Source organism: Aedes albopictus, chromosome 3 (assembly GCF_035046485.1).
Source record: "Aedes albopictus strain Foshan chromosome 3, AalbF5, whole genome shotgun sequence".
Lineage (NCBI taxonomy): Eukaryota > Metazoa > Arthropoda > Insecta > Diptera > Culicidae > Aedes > Aedes albopictus.
In genome coordinates this window covers 302,622,376-302,644,732 of record NC_085138.1, presented here as the reverse complement: position 1 = coordinate 302,644,732, position 22,357 = coordinate 302,622,376, and the positions used below count along the sequence as shown (strand labels likewise).

The 22,357-nt window shown below is 42.0% G+C and overlaps 1 protein-coding gene across 3 annotated transcripts; it reads right to left on the bottom strand.

Annotated features, from left to right (window-relative positions):
* Window positions 1–1,746: 1,746 nt before the first annotated feature.
* On the bottom strand, window positions 1,747–16,167 carry LOC109413137 (myb-like protein X). 3 transcript variants are annotated; one of them, XM_062842288.1, is made up of 6 exons: window positions 15,873–16,167; window positions 13,830–14,554; window positions 3,688–7,526; window positions 3,194–3,465; window positions 2,941–3,127; window positions 1,747–2,769 (listed from the first exon to the last, which is right to left on the bottom strand). In XM_062842288.1, exons 2-6 carry the CDS (start codon window positions 14,257–14,259, stop codon window positions 2,116–2,118), a joined length of 5,382 nt encoding a protein of 1,793 aa, XP_062698272.1. In that variant the 5' UTR covers window positions 14,260–14,554; window positions 15,873–16,167; the 3' UTR covers window positions 1,747–2,115. The 3 variants fall into 3 exon arrangements, with proteins under 3 accessions (XP_062698272.1, XP_062698271.1, XP_019542404.3); XM_062842287.1 differs by having other exon boundaries at window positions 3,194–7,526; window positions 13,830–14,495; window positions 14,528–14,554; XM_019686859.3 differs by having other exon boundaries at window positions 3,194–7,526.
* Between the last annotated feature and the right edge of the window lie 6,190 nt (window positions 16,168–22,357).

Sequence of the window (22,357 nt, the reverse complement as noted above, 5' to 3'; positions counted from 1 at the left end):
CAACGTTGAGGATGATACTTGTCCTTGTGGAGAGGCCCCAGCGTCACCTGAACATCTTCTCTTCTGCAATATCTACGGGAATTGGAGGCGGATCGTCTGGACAGAGATCGTCAGTGAAGGAGCATTTCCGGACTTGCAATTAATACTATGTAGTAGAAACATTAAGTTACTAAAAACTATTGCAAATTTCTTTATAAATTGTAACATTGATATGTAAAGTATTTTCCGATCAAACATGGCCAAACAATGGAAACAAGAGGCCACAAAAAAAAACTCTCAAAAGGTAAACCGTATATTATTCCCAAGTACTCTTTGAAAGATATCTCGATAAAAAAATGTCTAATCCTAATAAAATTGTATAGGGTTCTACTAGGATGTTATAGCTTTCATTTGGTGCCACGAGAACCAAATTCGATTGACAGACGACTGAGATATTTATTATGATACACTTGGTCAAAAATCTCAAAAAGTTTAGTTGTATAAATCCTAAGTACTCTTCGAAAGATATCTCTGTAACCAAATGTCCAATACAATTTCAGAGCGTTCTACTAGGATGTTGTAGCTTTCATTTGCTGCTAAGAGAACTCAAATCGGTTGACAGACGGCTGAGATATTCATCAATATGCTGAATGCCAAAAATCTCTCAAAAAGCTAACCTATATTACTTCAAAGTACTCTTCGAAAGATATCTCGGTAACCAAATGTCCGATCGTAATAAAATTCAATAGGGTTCTACTAGGATGTTGTTGCTTTCATTTGCAAATCGGATATCAGACGGCTGAGAAACGTGCGTGACTTTTTTTTGTAACATACGCACTAAGGTGGCCCACACTTATATGAAAAACAAAAATTTCGGAAAATGCCAAGTCTTACCTCCTAAATCAGTTGTTTTGGACTCCCAGAAGCTACGTTCAAAATTTGAGCAAAATCAATTGAGCCTAAGGGGGCGCTCAAAGCGCTTGAAGTTTGTATGGGAAAAATTGGCCAAATGTACGCAGAAATTTTAAGTTTTCGAATTTTGCCGCTAGGTGGCGCTGTAAGCGTTCAATCATCAAACCCTTCGGTATTATTGTAGGTGACTATACACCAAACAACTTTGTCGAAGACCGCAAAGTGATTCAACGTCTGTGAAAAAAGTTATACCCTAGGTAAAGTGAGCATAAACTTTATGTTATTTTTCCAATACATGTAAAGGAATAATATCAATAATTATTATTATTATTTATTTGCTTTTATCTTTAACATACCTACAACGTACAATGAACACTTACTATCTATTACTGAGATTTGGGTATACCTTACAGCAGTGACATAAACCAGAAAAATATATATAACACATTAGGGCCAAAACATTGAAAATTAACGAATAAGGAAAAATGTACAAAAAAAACCTTCAAATTTGCTCAAATTTTGAACGTTGCTTCTGGGAGTCCAAAGCAACTGATTTAGGAGGTAAGACTTGGCATTTTTCGAAATTTGTCTTTTTCATATAAGTGTGGGCCACCCTAATACGCACACACACATACACACGCACAGACATTTGCTCAGTTCGTCGAGCTGAGTTGATTGGTATAAGAGACTCGGCCCTGCGGGCCTCGGATCGAAAGTCGGGTTTTCGAGCGGTTTTTATACCCTTCTTACGGGTGTAAGAAGGGTAAAAAACATGTCTTAATTCAAAGCTTCCTGGAAGATATAATCCAAGCCCAGGGAAGAAAATGAGAAATTTCTTTCTGAAAAAAGATTCGCTTCTTATTGTTCTACAGAAGATAACATTTCTTTAATTTATTTTCAAGACTTTACATAAAATCCATTCTAAGCTTAAACTAGGTATGTTCAACACAAGACGACATATGGGTAGCTGTTCTTAAGTTTGAATTTGTTTCTATAAGCGTAAATATAACATTTCACGCAAATGGATAGTTCAAAATAATTGCAATACATATTACTATGCATAGATTTATTGAATATTATCTGTTCTTGTAAGATCCAATGTTAAATTGGATAAAATTTTTGAATGCCCTTAAAATCTAAATTATATATTACTATTGTTGAGTTTGCTAGTTGTTTTGTGAAATTATCTTCAGATGAACTCGCTCCCTCCAAATCACAAACCTTTCAATGCAACGACTCATACATGGGGTGCCGCGAAGAAGGCCCGGAAGTTCCAATCGTTTCGATCGGATGTGGCGACTGGTCCATTGGCGGTGGATGGGGCCCACTGCGGTATCCGTCCCGGCGCGGTTTCTTCATGTGTCCACCTGGAGCCATACCGGATGGCAGCGGAGGCGGAGGAGGCTGATGCAGATGCGATGGCAGTGGATGAAAATGATGGCTGTGCTGGTGATGATGCGACCGCATATGAGGTGGTGGTATGTTCGGAGGCATCGGCACAGGCCGGTACATACTGGGACTGACGCCGGATGCACCGGAGGGTGGTGGCGGGGGTGGTCCGCCGTGACTGTTCATATTGTGATTCGGATTAATAGTAGTATTATTGCCACCGTTTGATGGTGTTGATGCAGGAGAATACGCAGAAGGCGGCATGCTAGCGCCACCAGAAGAAGGCGTACCCGAAGGTGTAGAACTGCCACTAGAAGAACGAAATGGCAGCATTGGGGGGACATCGCGTAAATCGATCATTTGCACCGGAGGCGGATTGATGCAGCGAGGTTGGGACAGCTCTGGAGGCGGTGAACCGGGCGGAGGGGGAGGCGGCGGCATGCTCTCCAGCTCCGGATCCACCTGTTCTTGTTCTTCGAGGTTGATGTCCTGTAATAGGAAAATAAAAATAGTAGTATTACATAACAAAGATATAGGTACTTGGTTGTGAGTTTATAAATGGCTGGTTCTTCCCAATTCTCATGAGTTTTGCTATCAATATGCATTAATTTTTTGAAGGTAACAAGAAAAAAACCTGAAATTTATTGCATCGAAACTCACCGGCAACTTCAACCGATCGATCAGCCGCTTTCTTCCGGTGGCCTTCAGCGTTCGTTTCCGGCGTAATTTCTTGCGAGTCTTGGAGGCGGCTATCTTGGCTGGGGACCGAAGCGCTTCGGCGCCGGACGACGAGGATTCATCGCCAGGTGCCACGCCATCGGCAAACAGGACTTTTTTCCTGGCCACGCTAAACGAAAGTAAGAAAATCATTGAAGGGATGTCGAGAACAAATAGAGGAAAATGCTTAACTCACCATGAACCAGTTTTAGTCCGCAGTATACTCCGGTCGTAGTTTCGGTTCAACGACGAGACCAAATCCTGATGTTTGACGGCAGCGAACTCTTCTTCGGATGAGGATGCGTTGGCCATCGTGGCAGTTTCCGACAGCAGCCTCTTGACTTCCATTTTGAGTTTTTCCTTCCGCATTTTCTTCTCCATACGCTTCTTTTCCCGTTCGATGCGGATTTTCTTCTTCAGTTCGAGTCTTCGTTCGTGACGGAGTTTCAGTTCTTCGGCCGTAAGGATCTTTGGGGTTACAAGGATAAAAGAAGCAGGTGGTGGCGGCGGTATAGTAATAGGAGTGACAACCGAAGGGGGCTGTTGAACGGGAAGGAAATTATGGAGTGGAACTACGGCAGGAGGAGGAGGTGGTTCCACTGGCGTCGGTGGTGGTGGGGGAGTAGGTTTGACTGAATGCGGAGCAGGAGGTGGGACGATGGCCGGAACGATCTCCAACACGTTACCTACCTGTTTGACGTGGGTTTTTGCTGGATCGACCGGATGCATTTGTGGAGGAGGTGGGATGTTTGGATTATGGTGATACAATTCGTTTGGATAGAGATTGACATGCGAAGGAATGGGTTGTGGTTGAGAAGGCCAATTTTGCTGTGGTCCACGTGGCCCTGGGCCGAAATGTGGTCGTGGTCCATGGCCGTACGGATACCCAGGCGGACCTGTAGGTGGCCCAGGCGGAATATGATGGTATTCCTGGGGGTAGTTGGTTGGGTAGTGTTGTTGGGGAGGAGGTGGATGTAACATTGGGGAGTTGATAGATCCAGGGTATTGAACTGGATACTGTTGAGGTGGCGGCGGTTGCTGCCGCGTGTCATGGCTTATCGTTTGAATCGGCTGATAATCTCCGTAATTTTCAGCAGGAGGTTGTTGAGACGTAGTTTGAATTTGTTTGGGCACTTCGGTACCATTGATCCCTAAGACTATGTTGATTCTATCGTCCAACGATATCCGTTTCGGAGAACCGCCCTCCTCTGGCCCTTCGAGGACCATGTCCTGGGGATCGTAAAATCCATACGTCTTGGAATACACATTGTTGTAGGCAGAGCTTTCACTGTAAGCGGTAATTTTTCGTTTCTGGTTTTCCAACTCGGCATCGCTGATGGTGGAATCGGCAATGCTTTTCTTGTATCCGGCCACAGGTGATTGATCCTTAGGTGAGGTAAACGTTCCGGTACCGGAACTAGTGACCACATCGATTTGATTCTCCGTGGGTGGTTTCTCCTTGGGAGATGGAGGCCGCTGATAGTAAGGTGACCGGGAACGTCTCCGTGGGCTTCGTTCTGCTGGTGGACTCGGCGGCCTCCGTTGCAGTGCAGGACTGACACTCCGGGACCGGGAGCGCGATCGTCTTCGCCTGGACGAAGGAGGTGGTGGACTTCGATTTCTTCGTGATGGTGGAGGTGGCGATCGCAAAGGATGCGATCGTTCCCTTCGGCGTTCTCGGTCTCTGGTCCTGTCTTGAGAAAGACGCCTCCGGTGGATGGGACTCCGTTCCTTGGATTTGCTCATGCGATCTTTGGATCGTCGTTTCTTCGGCGGTGCACTTCTATCTCGACCACGCTCCGAATTGTGGTTATCGTTAGGTTTTCGTTCTCGAGAACGTTTTGTTTCTCGAACATCTTCTTTCGGACGACTTTTTTCTTTCCGAGGTTGAGATGGCTTCTGGGAATGGTCTTCTTTGATCTCTTCTTTCTTCACGGATGCATCTTCTTCGTCTTCCGGTCCCAACAAGGCAGATGTTGTCATCCCGGGAATAATTTTGGTCTTGTTCTGTAGTTTTAGTTTGAATGGTAAATCACGTTCGAGCGTTAGAGGCTGAATAGCACTGGTGAATGATTCTTGGCTGCTGATTGGTTCCACCAAGGAATCATCTCGGATGCTGTAGATTTTCGGGGGCGTCGTCAACGGGATGGATGGCGTTTTTATCTTCGGTAGCAGATGATCCGGTAGGACTAGCCGAGGGACCTTAGGAGGTGTAACTTCTTGTGACGCGGCTGGAACTGTGACCTCCGGTGCGGATGGCAGTTCTGTAACAGTGTTGCTGTCATTATCATCCGGCTCTACAAGTTCACTGGCCAACTTTTCTATCTCTTCAAATGATACAATTGGTTTCGGGAGTGTTTTCTTCTTTCTCTTCACAAGCACTATTTTCTTCTTTTTCTTCTTGATGCTGGTCGTTTCTTCGTTGGAACTGTCCGTTGATGAGTCCGATGAACTGGAACTGGAGCTTGAAGAACTGGATGAGCTGGAATCGGAACTGGAACTGGAGCTATCCGTTGAAGTTGTGCTGGTAGTCGTACTGGAGGAAGACCTTCGCTCGCCAGATTTCTTTTTCTTTTTTGCTTCTTTACTGTCAGCATCAGGTTTCGCAGCATTTTCCGGTTCTACGACATCATTCTTAGGAGGATCCAACAATTGTATAAAATTCTCGTATTCGCTGGCAAGCTTTTCCGGTACAACCTCTTTAGCGGTCGGTGGCGTCTTGTTTTCTCCTACCTTGGCGATAGATTCCAGTGTTCCTGTTTGTTCCATTTGTGATTTCATACTCTGCAGTCTACTTTGTATGTTCAATAAATCGTCCAATGGAATAATCTGCTCGTGGATACTTTTCGGTGCCAGCCTTACTCGTTTGGAGTCTTCTTCGATCGTAGTCACTTTCTTACTTTCATCCTTCGGAGGAGCTTCGATTAATGTTTTACTGATGGTTACCAGTGGGCTGCTAAACTCGTCATTTTCCCAATTGGAAGCATAGTCATCGGTATCAGGAGAATCGGTTTCCTTGCGATTGCGATCAACTAATTCCGGTTTATCCAGGTTACTCAAATCATTCAAGAATGAACAGCTGAATTTTAACCGCGGTACCGATGGTACCGGATCTTTCTGCTCCGCCGGAGGACTGTTAACCTCATCGGGATTGGCGGCATTTTCTTCCGGAACAGCTTCTGGTGTTACCGCTTCTGGAATTATCGCTTCTGACGTATCGGCAACAGGCACATCCTTCTCCTTGTCCTTTTCCTCGTCTGTTAAAGGTTCCTGCTTTACAATACTATAATCTATTTCAATTTGATTGAATTGTAGTTCATCTCTTTCGTCCAGCTGTTCCAACTTAATTCTCTTGATTATTTCCTCTTCCTCCTCATTAAACTCGTCTTCTGGCAACGAAACATCCAACTCGGTATCTGTCGTATCCTTAGTTAAAGTTTCTTCAGCGGGAACCTCTTCCGGCTTCTTTGACTTCTTCTTTTTCTTCTTTGCCTCTGGAGATTTCTTTCGTTTCTTGTCCGTTTTTCGCTTTTCTTTGGATTTCTTTTTGCGAGACGAGCTATCCTTTGATTTTTTCACACTTTTTTCTTTGTCCTTGCTTTTGCTCTTGCTCTTCTCAACTGCGCTTTTATTTTTCTTGGATTTATCCTGGGCTATTGATGCGATTTTCTTCTTAGACGTTAGTTCATCATCCGTTTGTGACGAGTCATCATCGTAGGCCTGCAGTGCCGCAATCGCAGGAGTTATCGGAGCTGGACGAACTAGTGGAGGTGTCTTGGAGAAAATCTTCTGTCGCCAAGTTATCACCGGAGGGCTGATCGTGTGCTTGATCGCGGACAGAGCTATTGGTGATTGTTCGTTACGCTTCTGGATCGTCGTTGTGGTGTCATTCATACTGTGATGGGAACCAAAACGATCGCGACTTGTGCTCGCGATGCTTTCCTTTGAACGTATGGCCGACATTCGATCTCTAGACTCCATTCGATTCAGTTTAACTCGCTCATCGGAAAACTGGCGTGACAAGCTCTTTGAGCGATCCAAATTGCGATTCTTTCCACTTGGAGGAGTAAAACTTCTCAGCTGGTTGTTGCGTTCCTTGGACCGCGATCTTCGGTTTCGATTGGATTTGAATCGATCTTCACTATTTTTCCTAACAGTAGCCACTTTGCTCCGCAACAGCTCTGCTTTTGATTCGTCACGTTTCCTACGATCTTCCCTGGAACGACTACGGTTTTTGCGATCTTTTCGCTTCTCCGATGCCTTCCTTTCCTTGTCCTTCCGGTCTTTTGGTTGATCCCTGTCATCGTCTTTTTGTTTGGATTTTTTAACTTTTTCCTTGTCCTTGTCTTTCACCTTGTCCTTTGCTTTTTCCTTCGCATTTTCTTTGTCTCTGTCTTTACTGTGACTCTGTTCGCGATCTTTGCCTTTGTCCCTTTTGGGTCGGTCGGAATCTTTCTTTTTATCTGACTTTTTGTCCGTTTTATCCCCTGTGGGCGACTTCTGAAGTTTTTCTGATTGATTTGACGACTCTGAGGAATAGAACAAAAAAAAAATAAACATGAGCTAGGGTATAGCCGATCGAACCACATGTTTTTTATAAGTCCAAGTACACTGTAAATTGTATTGAATATACACACTTAAAAAATAATTCGCGGGCTCGGCTTTCCGCGCACAGCCTACTACTCAGCATACTCAAAAACTGATATCTCAATTAAAACTGCATCTGTTGGCTGAATCTCAGCAAAACAGTTGCCGAACCTCAGTAATGAACTGTCAAAGTTGCTGAGATCTCGGTTATGTTGTTGTTTGCTGAGCGCTCGGCTGTGCGGATCTCGGCGAAAGTTTAAGAAAATGATGAGATCCCAGCTTTTCAAATTAACCCTTTCTTTCCCATGGTAGCACAGGTGATCCACTACTTTGCACTGTTCATACAAATACTAGATAAGTTAGATCATTCCCATTTTTTCGTCAGATGTTTGTATATGTTTAATGAACTATTATGCCAAGTTTGGTCGAAATTTCTCTGCTCGTTTTTGTTCTGGAGCTAAATGATTAGGCGAAAGTCGGTATTTTTTTATATTTTAATTCAAACAATATTTGAATATTCAATATTCCGAAACATAAACATTATTTTCAACGGAAAAAAATACTAGCATGCCCTACAGTATGTATATTAGCACAATAAAATACCGTTTCACAAACAAGTTGACGATAAAACACTAATTTTATGAACAAACATGTGGATCATCAGTGATCCATTGGGAACATAACGACATTTTTAACCTTCTTGATCTAACCTGTTCGTTGTTAGCATGTTTGTTTACATTCAAGATATTTTCCATTATTAATAGGGTTTCATGTAAAAATGTCATTATTTCACATAATGTAATCTATTTAGCGCCGGCAAAAAGTCGTAGATGAATCCAGGAGGGTTTATATGGTACGAGGAGAGAATCCATAGATTTGAAGCGAATCATGTCCGAATAACTACTTATGATAACTGCAAGAAGTCCGACAAGTTTCATTAAGTTTTACTACAGAAGGGCTAGTTAAGAATCTCGAGATAAATTAAAGATGTAATAGACGATTTATAAATATATAGTTAAAAAAAAAAACAATATACAAATAAAAAACAAAATTTATATATGTGAATTCAGTGCATCCATCTTCCCAATGGATCACAGGTGATCCACCCAAAAAATCAAATTTTTCATTTCTAACGATATTTTGGAGTAAAACTATACATCTTTTGTTCTGGTGATTTTTTCAGAAACCATTTTATCTATTTTTAAATGTCAAAAAACCTTGTGGGAAAGAAAGGGTTAAGTGTGTAACGATAATACAAAATGTGATGTTTCTGCTGGAAGCGGGACATTTGGCATAAAGTCATTTGGCATAAGGTCGTTTGGCATAAGGTCACTTGGCATAAAGACATTTGGCATAACGGTCATTTGGCATAATGGACATTTGGCATAATCGAAATGCACCCTTCTTTATTATGCCAAGTGTCCATTATGCCAAATGTCTTTATGCCAAGTGACCTTATGCCAAACGGCCTTATGCCAAATGACTTTATGCCAAATGACACAGACCCGTTTCTGCTCCCTTGTATTGTTGCCAGATTTTAAGTATAGAACTTAAGTAATGTACTTAAGTAATGTAATTTTCTATCAATACGACTAAAAAATGTATATTACATTTCGAAGCTTTGGCTGTGGTATGCATTATCAAAAAAATCGAAGTTCCTTTTTGGTAACAGTTTAGAGTTTTCACTGATAGCAAACACATACACCGTTTCTAGTATGTTCTCACACAAAATACAAATTTAGAAAATGAAATTTGATTTCACATCTGTAATTAATAATTACAAAATCAATGCATGCAAGTAGTAGGGTGAGACTTTTATTTTTAGAAAATTAGTTTTCAATGATAATTATGGAAGAGTTACCCAGAGTGATAATTACCGATCCAGATCCAGCAACTTGTTTCACTCTGAAAGAAGGTTGGGAGTAACAGTGTGAACATAGGATCTAAACGATTCGAAAGTATGTTTAGTAGACCTTTAACACAACGTTTGTAACTATTTACTAATGCTGCTGGGCCGGCGGATATGAGCGATCCATCTTTTGTTCTATCTACTACATTCGCAGATGACTGAGTTCTGAAGACAATGAGTACGATCTGTTCGTATCAACCCAATGGAACCATCGATAACTTCACGTTGGAAACGCCGTCCATAGCACTTGAGTATACTAACTAATTTTAATGACCCTCTCTTTCCCGCGGTAGCTCCGGAGCTATTTACACTGAAGTTTTTTTTACGCGGTACTGCGTAGAAAAAAACACGTTATTTCAAAAAACATCATAAAAAACGCGTTATTTCAAAATCCGTCGTAAAAAAACGAGTTTTTTCAAAAACACGCGCAAAATAGTCAGGATTACATCTAACGTGACTTGACTTTTTTACGACGTTTTTTTTAAACAACGCGGTTTATTTTACGACGAGTTTTGAAATAACGCGGTTTTTTTACCCGGTACCATTACCGTCGTAAAAAAAAAACTTCAGTGTACATTGATTCATTAAAGATAAGAAAGTTTACTTAAATTACACAAGGGCGTGCTGATTGCATCATCAACATTTGAATTTTAAAACAATTAAATTACGATAAAAATTGTGGATAAGTAATGAAATTAAGTTTACTATCAATTAATTTGCTTCAAAACTAATTTAAACTAATCTGGTTCAATTCAGACCAAAAGTAGCAATGCATGTTCAGACAACCAATAATCATACCAGTCGTGGGAAGGAAAGGGTCAAACCAAATAATATTAATCAGACCTTTTTACAGCTGCAAGAGATCATCCACAATCGAACTAGTTCTTTTAAGTATCACTTCCTTTCTCCATCGGTAGTAGTATAAATACTTGCTAGAATTCAAATGTCTTGTCCGACTAATAGTTTTACATAATTGATTAGTGGATCACCTCTTGGCGAACCGCATCTGCTGTTTCTAGTCTGGCAAAAGCACTTCACCTTTATAATTAAATTCGTTTTTGACAATAACAAGTTGGCTAGCGTTCTAGCAGGGCAGGATTTGATGATAACTACTAGAAAACTAAACTTAAAGCTTACAAAAGCTTCAAACTAATAAAACGAGCTTAGTTCTATTAGTGCGAGTACTACAAGCTCATCTTTGATAGATTGGTCAATCTGTGACTTTTCAGTGCAGGTTGCTTGGCTTATAATAACTTGGTTATCAGAACGAATTATGATAAGTAGATTCTCAAATAATTATAATATTGCAGAACGCCATTGATCTAGAAACAGTAGCGCGTAACTAATCAATCGTTTTATCAACGGAGTACCGTGACCGGCCCTAATTCGGCGCACTTTCGCGAATATACCACAAAATCACGGACGCTTGATCAATATTAGCTTCAAATATATTTTTTGAATATTGTTTCAATAGTAATGAAAAAGTTTGTGAAGAAATTTTTTTCAAATCAACGACCATTATTTTGTAAAAAAAATAAAATGATGTTGCAAGTACTGGAAATTGCCTGAAATCTGTGTTCGTTAGCGAAGCTGCTAAAAAGTTGCCTCATGAGCTGAAGCATTTTGCGACATAAATAATGAAGAGAATGTCTGTTTTCCATGCGCATCCTGTACTGCTGTCTTCGAGGAATCAGAATCGGCAAAAAACAATTGAGTTTTCTTCTTCGTTTCTCAATCTTCTTGTTCTTCTTAGGTGCGCAGAATTAGGAATCGGTATTAAATAGTGGTCCTAAATCTGCGCAGACATTTCAACACTAAGTTTTTAAAATGTACTTCTATTGTTTTTAACATATAATTAATAAACAAACATCATATAAATGTCACCATAGTTATAACTAGGATATACTATGTTTCTAGCAATCCGGTCAATGTAATTACGTCTCAACAAGTTAGTTTATAAGCTTCAAAGGCTAATTTGCGATTCTTGCATTTTTGATCTGCTAGTTCGACCGGACTAACCACTTATTTTAAACATTTGCTATCAACCTCGGGGGAAATTTTATGTTTTCATGCAAGCATTCGTCAAATGCGATGTATGATGTGAGTTTACATGGAATTTTCTTAAACAATGGAAACCCTGGAGTTAGACAAGAAAGAAGTCTCAGTTTGCAAACAAAGATTGTGCCACCTTGTCATGGCGAAAAAGTTTATAAATGCCTTTAGAAATGAAAGTAAATTATACTAATATGTGCAAATGTGGATAATTAAAAAACTTTACGTAGTAGTATTGATAATGCTAGCTACAAAATCCTTTTGTGTATTATGATTGAAATTCCCTTTGCTTAGTAATCAAAGTAGGTAGTATCAATGTTGGGGACATGCAAAGTTCCAATATGGTCGTAATGTCATATAAAAGTTGAAAATCAAGAATTCAATTGAATTTAAACTATGTATCATGTACTCATTACAATATGTTATCTTTTTAGAGTTTTTCCCATGTGCGCAGAATTAGGAACATTAGTGCGCAGAATAAGGAACATTCCAAAAAAGGGTGCGCAGAATTAGGAACAAAGACACACTTTAGAATTTTCATGATTTTACATATAAATTGAGTGATTTGTATAAGAATTATATTTTTCCCTTATTTACAAAGCTAATAACTATGTGCGGTCAAAAATTCAGCCAAATCGGTTCGATATGGAATTTGTTACAGCTGATTGAAATTGAAAAAGTCGTAGGTGCGCAGAATATGGGCCCTCCACGGTAAACAGCGCCCCCTCCCTTAAGGATCGGATATTTGTGCCGTAGCTGTAGGTTCTAGTCGGCTAGACCAACGTTATTAGAAACTCACTTTTCATTGATTCCAGAGTTTGTAACATCGTCGTACTCCGTCCGGTAGACGTATCGCTCAGCGGGGGTTAAAGCGCAGATCGGCCAGATCGGGGCCAGAGGGTGCGTTGAGATTACAGAATTACAGAATAACAAATCTAGTTATCAATTTGTTATAGACATACGTAATGCCTGAAGTTCATAGGCACAAAATGTATTGAAAAATGGACAAATTGAGTGGAAAAATTGCGAAAAAATCCACGTAGTTCTGGTGGGGTTTGAACCCACGTCTCCCCCAAGTTCTGAGCGTGCCTACGAAGTGGACATCTAAGGACCGAAGGAGATGGTAAATTGCGAGGAAAGGACGTAGGGTGAGGTGGGCGTTGAATTCAGGTTGGCTTTCTACTTCAAAGAGTTGTTACTTGTTCTGTGGCGAAGTTGGTTAACGCGCCCTTTCTAGCGAACTTGGGGAGACGTGGGTTCAAGTCCCACCAGAACTACGTGGATTTTTTCGCAATTTTTCCACTCAATTTGCCCATTTTTCAACACATTTTGTGCCTATGAACTTCAGGCATAACGTATGTCTAACATACCATTTCGGTTGGTTAGCCGAAAAACAACAACATTCGTGTTGAATTTGTTATAGGTTTGTTCTCATTTCCTGCTCGGGAATTGTACCGTCATGCGGAGCTACTTTTGAAATGCGGGGCTACTTTGGACACTTTTGAGTATGGATTTTTTGAATTCAAAATATGGTTCAAATCTGTTTGATGTCTTTGGGTCTGTTATGAAGCAATATATTTTCCCTTTCGTTTGGTTGAAATTGTTTTTCAAGCAGACCCTTTATTGCTTGTCAAGATGCAAAAAACGTCGAATAAAAAAATATATCATAGGTATCAGAACATTTGCTCTGTAAACATTGTTTCTACAGTTCATCCGATTCGTGCGCGAATCATGTATGTATGAACAACTTTTTTGTTTATTGATGGATTTAGTTCAAATTTTGCATACATCTTACATACACACCCAGGATTATTATGTGTAAATATTGTGAAAATCCATTCACTCTGGGAGTTATGTCATGAAGTTGGAAAATCACTAAAAAGTGTAAAAAGAAGCCCCACACGACATTAGTTGAGAATTATTATGTCGAAGAGACATATAATCCAAGTTAACTGTTAGTCAAAATTTGACTATGTTTTGAGTCACATCGTTTGATTTTATGTTCAGCATCTCTGCATTGATAATAATTATTGTATGGAGGCTATTATTTTTCGTAATTTCTTAACTTCTAAATTGTTTTATGAAATTTAGAGAAGAGTTTCAAATTTGAATTGAATTTTGTCTTATTTTACAATCAATAAGACAAAATTCAAATTTGAAACTCTTCTCTAAATTTCTGACGATTTCAAACCCATAGATTTCCCAATATAACATTCTGAATCTGACCTCGACACACAGAACAATTTCGTAATGAACCATTAAACATCCAAAATAAGGTACTCACTTTCAGTTTGTTTCACCTCTTCCGCAGCGTCTCCGGGCTTCCTAGAAGATTTTTTCTCACCAATCTCCTCCTCAGCCCTTGGCCCCTTCGAAGAGGACACGGGCGAATTAGACGTAGCACTATCTTTCTCAATCGAGATTTTTAGTTCGCCATTTTTGTCTGCTTCCAAAGTGACGACACCTTGCTGCTGCTGTTGTTGCTGGTCGTCCTTCGATTCTGGTTGCTTGGAAACGGCTACTTCTTCCACCGTAGGTATATCCGCTGCCGCTTCCGGAACCGTCTCCGGGGAAGCAACTCTCTCCGGAGTAGGCAAGTCGTCCTCACCACCCGGACCAAATTTCATAATCTCGTTCGGTGTCAAATCCGTCGTCGGCAGCGGTGGAGTGCAGGATGCCTCCCTGGTGTTGGAGGAATCTTCGTCAAAATCCATGGCTGCTGCCTGGGGCTCACACTGCACTACAGCACACTTGGAACCGCAGATCACTTAGCACGCACGGTACGGATTAAAAGTTATGTTTCCGGGCATTCACGCACGAGAAAAACAATGTTATGAGCATGAAAAATGCTCCACGATGGCTGCCATTGTTGTTTTCTACGACTCTCTGTCTGTCACTTTGCTCGTTCACCACAGTCTGGTACGGAAAAAGTGGAGTTTTCTTGTCCTCCCTTTTGGAGGTCCGTTCCGGAGAGTTGCACACCCGATACAGTGTTGCCAGTGTTGGCACCTGGAAGTAAGATTGGAAATTCTATAATTTTAGCTAGAAGTGCGAAATGAGGATGCAAATGTTAATATACAACAAAATCTAAAATTACGGTATTTAATGTTTAAGTTATTTTTTTTTTTGACATTCAATTCCACCACCTTTTTCTGAGTCACAGTCGCTGGAAACCGCGAAATTGGGCAATTATTAAAAATCATGACTGTAGGTTGCTGTAAAATATTCTGTTTAAATTCACTAACTTGTTGTTTAACTAATAGTTATTTAGGTAACAATTATTTTATATAGTTTTTAAAATTCTCTATCATATCAGGCCAAACATGTCTAAAGGTCCTATCTGCAGAACACAGGTTCTCTTCGGTTTCCCTCTCTTTCGTTAATATCTCAGCTGTTTATTGGTATTATAATTGTCTCCTTGCATTGAACGATGGTCAAAACAATCGTCTCTTGATTTGTACTGCAAAAATAGTTGAAAAATTTACCATTACATTGCAATAATTGAAAGAGAGGGCTGAAAGTCTCTTAATAAGACAAATCAATCAATCAATCAGTGAACAAAGAGAGCCTCTCAAATGCAGATAGGACCTATTGAAAATTGGGTTTTTAAATTAAGAAAAATGTATTGATTTTTTGATTTTATATGAAAGAGCACCTTTTTCTGAACCACCTTGATTTTTTTCAGATTTTTAGAACTTCATTTTGGTACGTAAAATCGATTTCAAAGAGATTTTTCGAAATCACCTTTTGACAGCTGGCCAACTGCTTGACAGCTCCACCCAGTACAAAATGCGACGAGGGGTGATTCGACAAATCGCTCCCATACAAACTTCAAACTGATTTTTAAATAGGTTCCCGGGCATCAAAATTCATGAAAATTTGGATTTCGGCTCAGTTTTGCATGCAGATTATGAATATGGACTTATCTCAATACCGCTAAAGAAGCCAATTGATTGAAATGTTTGGCCTGATATGTAGTATATAGTTATAACATCGTGCTTGCATCACAGTACATACAAATTAATGCAATACAGGCGGAGAAAGCCTGGGAAATCAACGTAATTCCAAAATATTTAGGTTTGCATCAAAAAATAATTACAAAATCGGGAAAATTCCATTGCGCAATAAATGAACAGCTCCCAATATTCTCAAATGCGGGAATTTTCCTGTTCCTTGCCTGGAAATAAGCCGGCCGTCGACTGAGACCAGATGATAGATACAATTTACTAATATTTTAATATTCATTCATTCATAAAATCGCAGAATATAATGGAAACATATTTGACTACTGGCAGCACTTGACAAAATACATCCAAACAAAACAAACCTTGTTATTGTGTAGAATGCACCGCAAAACACACCAACACTAGTCCAAGATGCACTATCTCATGGCTGGGTTGCCGCACTTCTGTACAATGACCAAGTTCAAACATTAATCGACGTTTTTGCCCTAGCTATCCAGCCAAATCACTAAATTTCACCAAATTCACATGCCCGAAAGTTAGTTACACCGATGTCTACCGTAGCGATTCACTTCTAAAGCAATTTTCAGCGTTAAAATTAGAATTAAACTTCCCGTCTTGGCACAGCACACGGCACCGCGCAAGAAACTTTTTTTTCGGAAAAATTTTCGACCGCACGCACTCACACAGTTGAAAACATACGAAGGAGAAGAGAACAATGAGAGTATATTACAGGTGGGGAAGAAGAAGAGATGGCTATGTATTAGTAAGCAAAGAAAAATGTAAACACAAATAGTGACGTCACTATTTGACACGCGTTCTTATGGGAGCTCGCTTTGCTTGTAGTAGTGACATGGTTTGCACCAAACACGGATCTCACGCACACGAAGTGTCTCTTCCACACCTTCATTAGACTCTCATTGAGAAGAGAAGCAAAAACAAAAAAGACTGACAGCAGTGACACTTCTGAGGAAGGGTTCCCAGCTCGAAAGTGCAGTACAAGTCGATAATGCAGAAAGCTGTTTTCGTCGAATGCAAACTAGATGGCGTGTTTGAATTTTGAGCACACGGTGAGAGCAGCAGTGGTCAAAATCTATGCAAATTGAAGCCGCAGAGAACGAAGATTTTTAGGACAAACAGACGTAACACTTGTAAAATTTCCATCGACCACGCTATTACCGATCTTTTTAGATCTGTATAGTTGTGGCTTTCACAACCAGAGCCATGCAAAACGTTTTTCCACAGACAAACAGACGTAACATTTGCAAAAATTTCCATCGACCACGTTTTTAGGGACCATTTTCAATCTTCATAGTTGTGGCATAGGCAAACAGACGTAACACCATGAACGATTTTCATGGAAATGCATCGCCCAGTTCACACTACCATCACCTGGTGGAAAAGTTGCACGAATCACTGTGTTATGCCATATCGTCAACAGAAGGCGCTAGTGTGAAACGTCAAACGCATAGAAAGATCACAGACAAACAGACGTAACACTTGCGAAATTTCCATCGACCACGCTTTTAACGATCATTTTAAATTTTCATAGTTATGGCTTTCACAACCAGAGGCGCGCGCATCGTTTTTCCATGTGTTTGACGTTTCACACTAGCGCCTTCTGTTGACGATATTGCACAACACAGTGATTCGTGCAACTTTTCTACCAGGTGATGGTAGTGTGAACTGGGCGATGCATTTCCATGAAAATCGTTCAAGGTGTTACGTCTGTTTGTCTGTGGAAAGATGATGCGCGCGCTCCTGATTGTGAAAACCACAACCACAGACAAACAGACGTAACACCTTGAACGATTTTCATGGAAATCCATCGCCCAGTTCACACTACCATCACCTGGTGGAAAAGTTGCACGAATCACTGTGTTATGCCATATCGTCAACAGAAGGCGCTAGTGTGAAACGTCAAACGCATAGAAAGATCACAGACAAACAGACGTAACACTTGCGAAATTTCCATCGACCACGCTTTTAACGATCATTTTAAATTTTCATAGTTATGGCTTTCACAACCAGAGGCGCGCGCATCGTTTTTCCATGTGTTTGACGTTTCACACTAGCGCCTTCTGTTGACGATATTGCACAACACAGTGATTCGTGCAACTTTTCCACCAGGTGATGGTAGTGTGAACTGGGCGATGCATTTCCATGAAAATCGTTCAAGGTGTTACGTCTGTTTGTCTGTGGAAAGATGATGCGCGCGCCCCTGATTGTGAAAACCACAACCACAGACAAACAGACGTAACACCTTGAACGATTTTCATGGAAATCCATCGCCCAGTTCACACTACCATCACCTGGTGGAAAAGTTGCACGAATCACTGTGTTATGCCATATCGTCAACAGAAGGCGCTAGTGTGAAACGTCAAACGCATAGAAAAACGATGCGCGCGCCTCTGGTATCCCTTGGTTTGACGTTTCACACTAGCGATTTCTGTTGACGATATTGCACAACACAGTGATTCGTGCAACTTTTCCACCAGGTGATGGTAGTGTGAACTGGGCGATGGATTTCCATGAAAATCGTTCAAGGTGTTACCATAGACTAATTTGAAGACCTCGATGTACCAAAGAAAACGATCAAACTTTCGGCACAGACAAACAGACGTAACAGCTTGAACGATTTTCATGGAAATCCATCGCCCAGTTCACACTACCATCACCTGGTGGAAAAGTTGCACGAATCACTGTGTTGTGCCATATCGTCAACAGAAGGCGCTAGTGTGAAACGTCAAACGCATAGAAAAACGATGCGCGCGCCTCTGGTCGTGAAATCCACAACTATAAAAATTTAAAATGATCGTTAAAAGCGTGGGCGATGGAAATTTTGCAAGTGTTACGTCTGTTTGTCTGTGCTTTCGGTGTCCAGTCCGGTACCCAATAAATATTCATAACCGTGTATTTTTTTCCGAGTAAATTGCCTTTTGTGTAAATTTTATTTAGCGTGTTACACTGATCTGACAGCTCTGACAGTAAGGGACTAAACATAAATTACGTAAAGTGAGTACCGAGGATTGTTCACAATCTGCGAACTTGACTGCGGAAAAAATTGCGACTATGACGCCGCTGGCGTTACGTCTGTTTGTCTGTGTTTGAATGTTTGAACGATTTGAATAGGACGCAAACAGTGAAGTACTCATTCATTTATTTAGTTAACATCAAATTCATGATAATACTGAATCAACAATTTGCCGCCATAATACTCGATTTGCAGCTGCAGCTCTCCAACGTCGGTCACGCCCAACACTCGCCAGATCACGCTCCACCTGGTCCGCCCATCGTGCTCTCTGCGCTCCACGCCTTCTTGTACCAACCGGATGGTTAGCAAACACCAACTTTGCAGGGTTGTTGTCCGGCATTCTTGCAACATGCCCTGCCCACCGTATCCTTCCGGCTTTGGCTACCTTCTGGATGCTGGGTTCGCCATAAAGTGCAGCGAGCTCGTGGTTCATCCTTCTCCGCCACACACCGTTCTCCTGCACGCCGCCGAAGATCGTCCTTAGCACCCGTCGCTCGAAAACTCCGAGTGCTTGCATGTCCTCCTCGAGCATCGTCCACGTCTCGTGCCCGTAGAGAACCACCGGTCTTATTAACGTCTTGTACATGGTACATTTGGTGCGGGGGTGAATCTTTTTTGACCGCAGTTTCTTCTGGAGCCCATAATAGGCACGACTTCCACTGATGATGCGCCTTCGTATTTCACGGCTCACGTTATTGTCAGCCGTTAGCAAGGAACCGAGGTAGACGAATTCCTCCACCACCTCGAAAGTATCCCCGTCTATCGTAACATTACTGCCAAGGCTTGTCCTGTCTCGCTCAGTCCCACCTACCAGCATGTACTTTGTCTTAGCCGCATTCACCACCAGTCCGACCTTTGCTGCTTCACGTTTCAGGCGGGTGTACTGTTCTGCCACCGTTCCAAATGTCCTAGCAATAATATCCATGTCATCCGCAAAACAGACAAATTGGCTGGATTTCGTGAAGATCGTACCCCGGCTGTTGAGCCTGGCTCGTCGCATAACACCTTCCAGGGCGATGTTGAATAGTAGGCAGGAAAGTCCATCACCTTGTCGTAGTCCCCGTCGAGATTCAAATGAACTGGATAGCTCACCCGAAATCCTTACGCTGTTCTGCACACCGTCCATCGTTGCTCTTATCAGTCTAGTCAGCTTCCCGGGAAAGCTGTTCTCGTCAGTAATTTTCCATAGCTCTGTGCGGTCGATACTGTCGTATGCCGCTTTGAAGTCGATGAACAGGTAATGCGTTGGGACCTGGTATTCACGGCATTTCTGGAGGATTTGCCGTACGGTGAAGGTCTGGTCCGTTGTCGACCGGCCGTCGATGAAGCCGGCTTGGTAACTTCCCACGAACGCATTTACTTTAGGTGAAAGACGACGGAAGATGATCTGGGATAGCACTTTGTAGGCGGCATTCAAAACGGTGATCGCTCGAAAGTTCTCACACATTAACTTGTCGCCTTTCTTGTGGATGGGACAGATTATCCCTTCCTTCCACTCCTCCGGTAGCTGTTCGGTTTCCCAGATCTTGACTACTAACTGGTGCAGACAGGTGGCCAACTTTTCCGGGCCCATCTTGATGAGTTCTGCTGCGATACCATAGACTAATTTCAAGACCTCGATGTACCAAAGAAAACGATCAAATTTTCGGTGACCAGTCCGGTACCCAATAAATATTCATAACCGTGTATTTTTTTCCGTGTAAATTGCCTTTTGTGTAAATTTTATTTAGCGTGTTACACTGATCTGACAGCTCTGACAGTAAGGGACTAAACATAAATTACGTAAAGTGAGTACCGAGGATTGTTCACAATCTGCGAACTTGACTGCGGAAAAAATTGCGACCATGACGCCGCTGGCGATACCGTCCTTACCAGCCGCTTTGTTGTTTTTGAGCTGGTGGATGGCATCCTTAACTTCCCTCAGCGTGGGAGTTGGTTCGTTCCCGTCCTCTGCTGCACCAACATAGTCATTTCCTCCGCTGCCTTGGTCCTCCGTACCTACATTCTCTTCGCCATTCAGGTGCTCGTCGAAGTGCTGCTTCCACCTTTCGATCACCTCACGTCCGTCCGTCAGGAGGCTCCCGTCCTTATCCCTGCAGATTTCGGCTTGCGGCACGTAGCCTTTGCGGGATGCGTTGAGCTTCTGGTAGAACTTGCGTGTTTCCTGTGAACGGCACAGCAGTTCCATTTCCTCGCACTCCGCTTCTTCCAGGCGGCGCTTTTTCTCCCGGAAGAGACGGGTCTGCTGCTTTCGCTTCTGTCTGTATCGCTCCACATTCTGTCGGGTTCCATGCTGCAGCAGTACCGCCCGCGCTGCATCCTTCTCCTCCAGAACCGCTCTGCACTCCTCGTCGAACCAATCGTTTCGTCGACTCCGTTCTACGTACCCGATAGTGCTCTCAGCTGCGTTGTTGATGGCTGCTTTGATTGTACTCCAGCAGTCCTCTAGAGGGGCCACATCGAGCACACCCTCGTCCGGCAACGCTGCCTCGAGATTCTGCGCGTATGCGATGGCGACATCCGGTTGCTTCAGTCGCTCTAGATCGTACCGGGGCGGCCGCCGGTAATGTACATTGTTAATAACGGAGAGTTTTGGGCGCAGTTTAACCATCACCAGGTAGTGATCGGAGTCGATATTAGCGCCACGATAGGTCCTGACGTCGATAATGTCGGAGAAGTGCCGTCCATCAATCAGAACGTGGTCGATTTGCGATTCCGATTGTTGTGGTGATCTCCAGGTGTAACGATACGGGAGGCTGTGCTGGAAGAAGGTGCTACGAATGGCCATGTTCTTGGAGGCGGCGAAATCGATTAGGCGTAGGCCATTTTCGTTCGTCAGCTGGTGGGCGCTGAACTTTCCAATCGTCGGTCTGAATTCCTCCTCCTGGCCTACCTGAGCGTTTAGATCCCCTATGATGATCTTGACGTCGTGGTTTGGGCAGCGGTCGTACTCGCGTTCGAGCTGCGCGTAAAATGCGTCTTTGTCATCATCAGTGCTTCCGGAGTGAGGGCTGTGCACGTTTATTATGCTAATGTTGAAGAATCGGCCCTTGATCCTCAACCTGCACATTCTTTCGTCGATCGGCCACCAATCGATCACGCGCCTCTGCATGTCGCCCATCACTATAAAAGCTGTTCCCAGCTCACGTGTGTTGCCGCAACTCTGGTAGAGATGGTATGATTACCTCTAAACGTTCGCACCATAGATCCTGTCCAACACACCTCCTGCAGCGCTACGATTCCGAACCCGCGGTCCTCCAGTATATCGGCGAGTATGCGGGTGCTCCCGATGAAGTTGAGAGATCTGCGGTTCCACGTATACCGAGCTTCCAATCGCAAGTCCCTTTTCGTCGCTGTGCACAATGGTCGGAAAAAGATAAAGTTCGGCCAAAACTCTTTTTATGTGTTTAATCGAAGTTATAGGTTGCCTAGATATGCTATATAGTATTTTTAGTGTTTAAAAAGGGGTTTTCAAAAATTACGTAATTTCAACAATTTCAAAAACGGTGAAAATCAGTAAACCCCGAATTTTTGCGTTTTTTGTTAGAAAATCAATTCGAATTTAAATAAATGATCATCTTTCGATCAAATCCAATCAAGTTTGTTCAAAACGTGTGAAAAATGTGGAAAGATAAATTTTATATTAGTAAAAAATGGAAAAATAACGTAAAATACATGAAAAAACATGACTTTTTTAAATAGCTCTAATTTGAAAAACTGCAAATTTCTGCAAAATATTTAAACGTTTTTAGGCAGCTCTAAGCATGATGTTTAAGATGTACTATTCGAAATTGCGGCGACACGTGACGACACGAA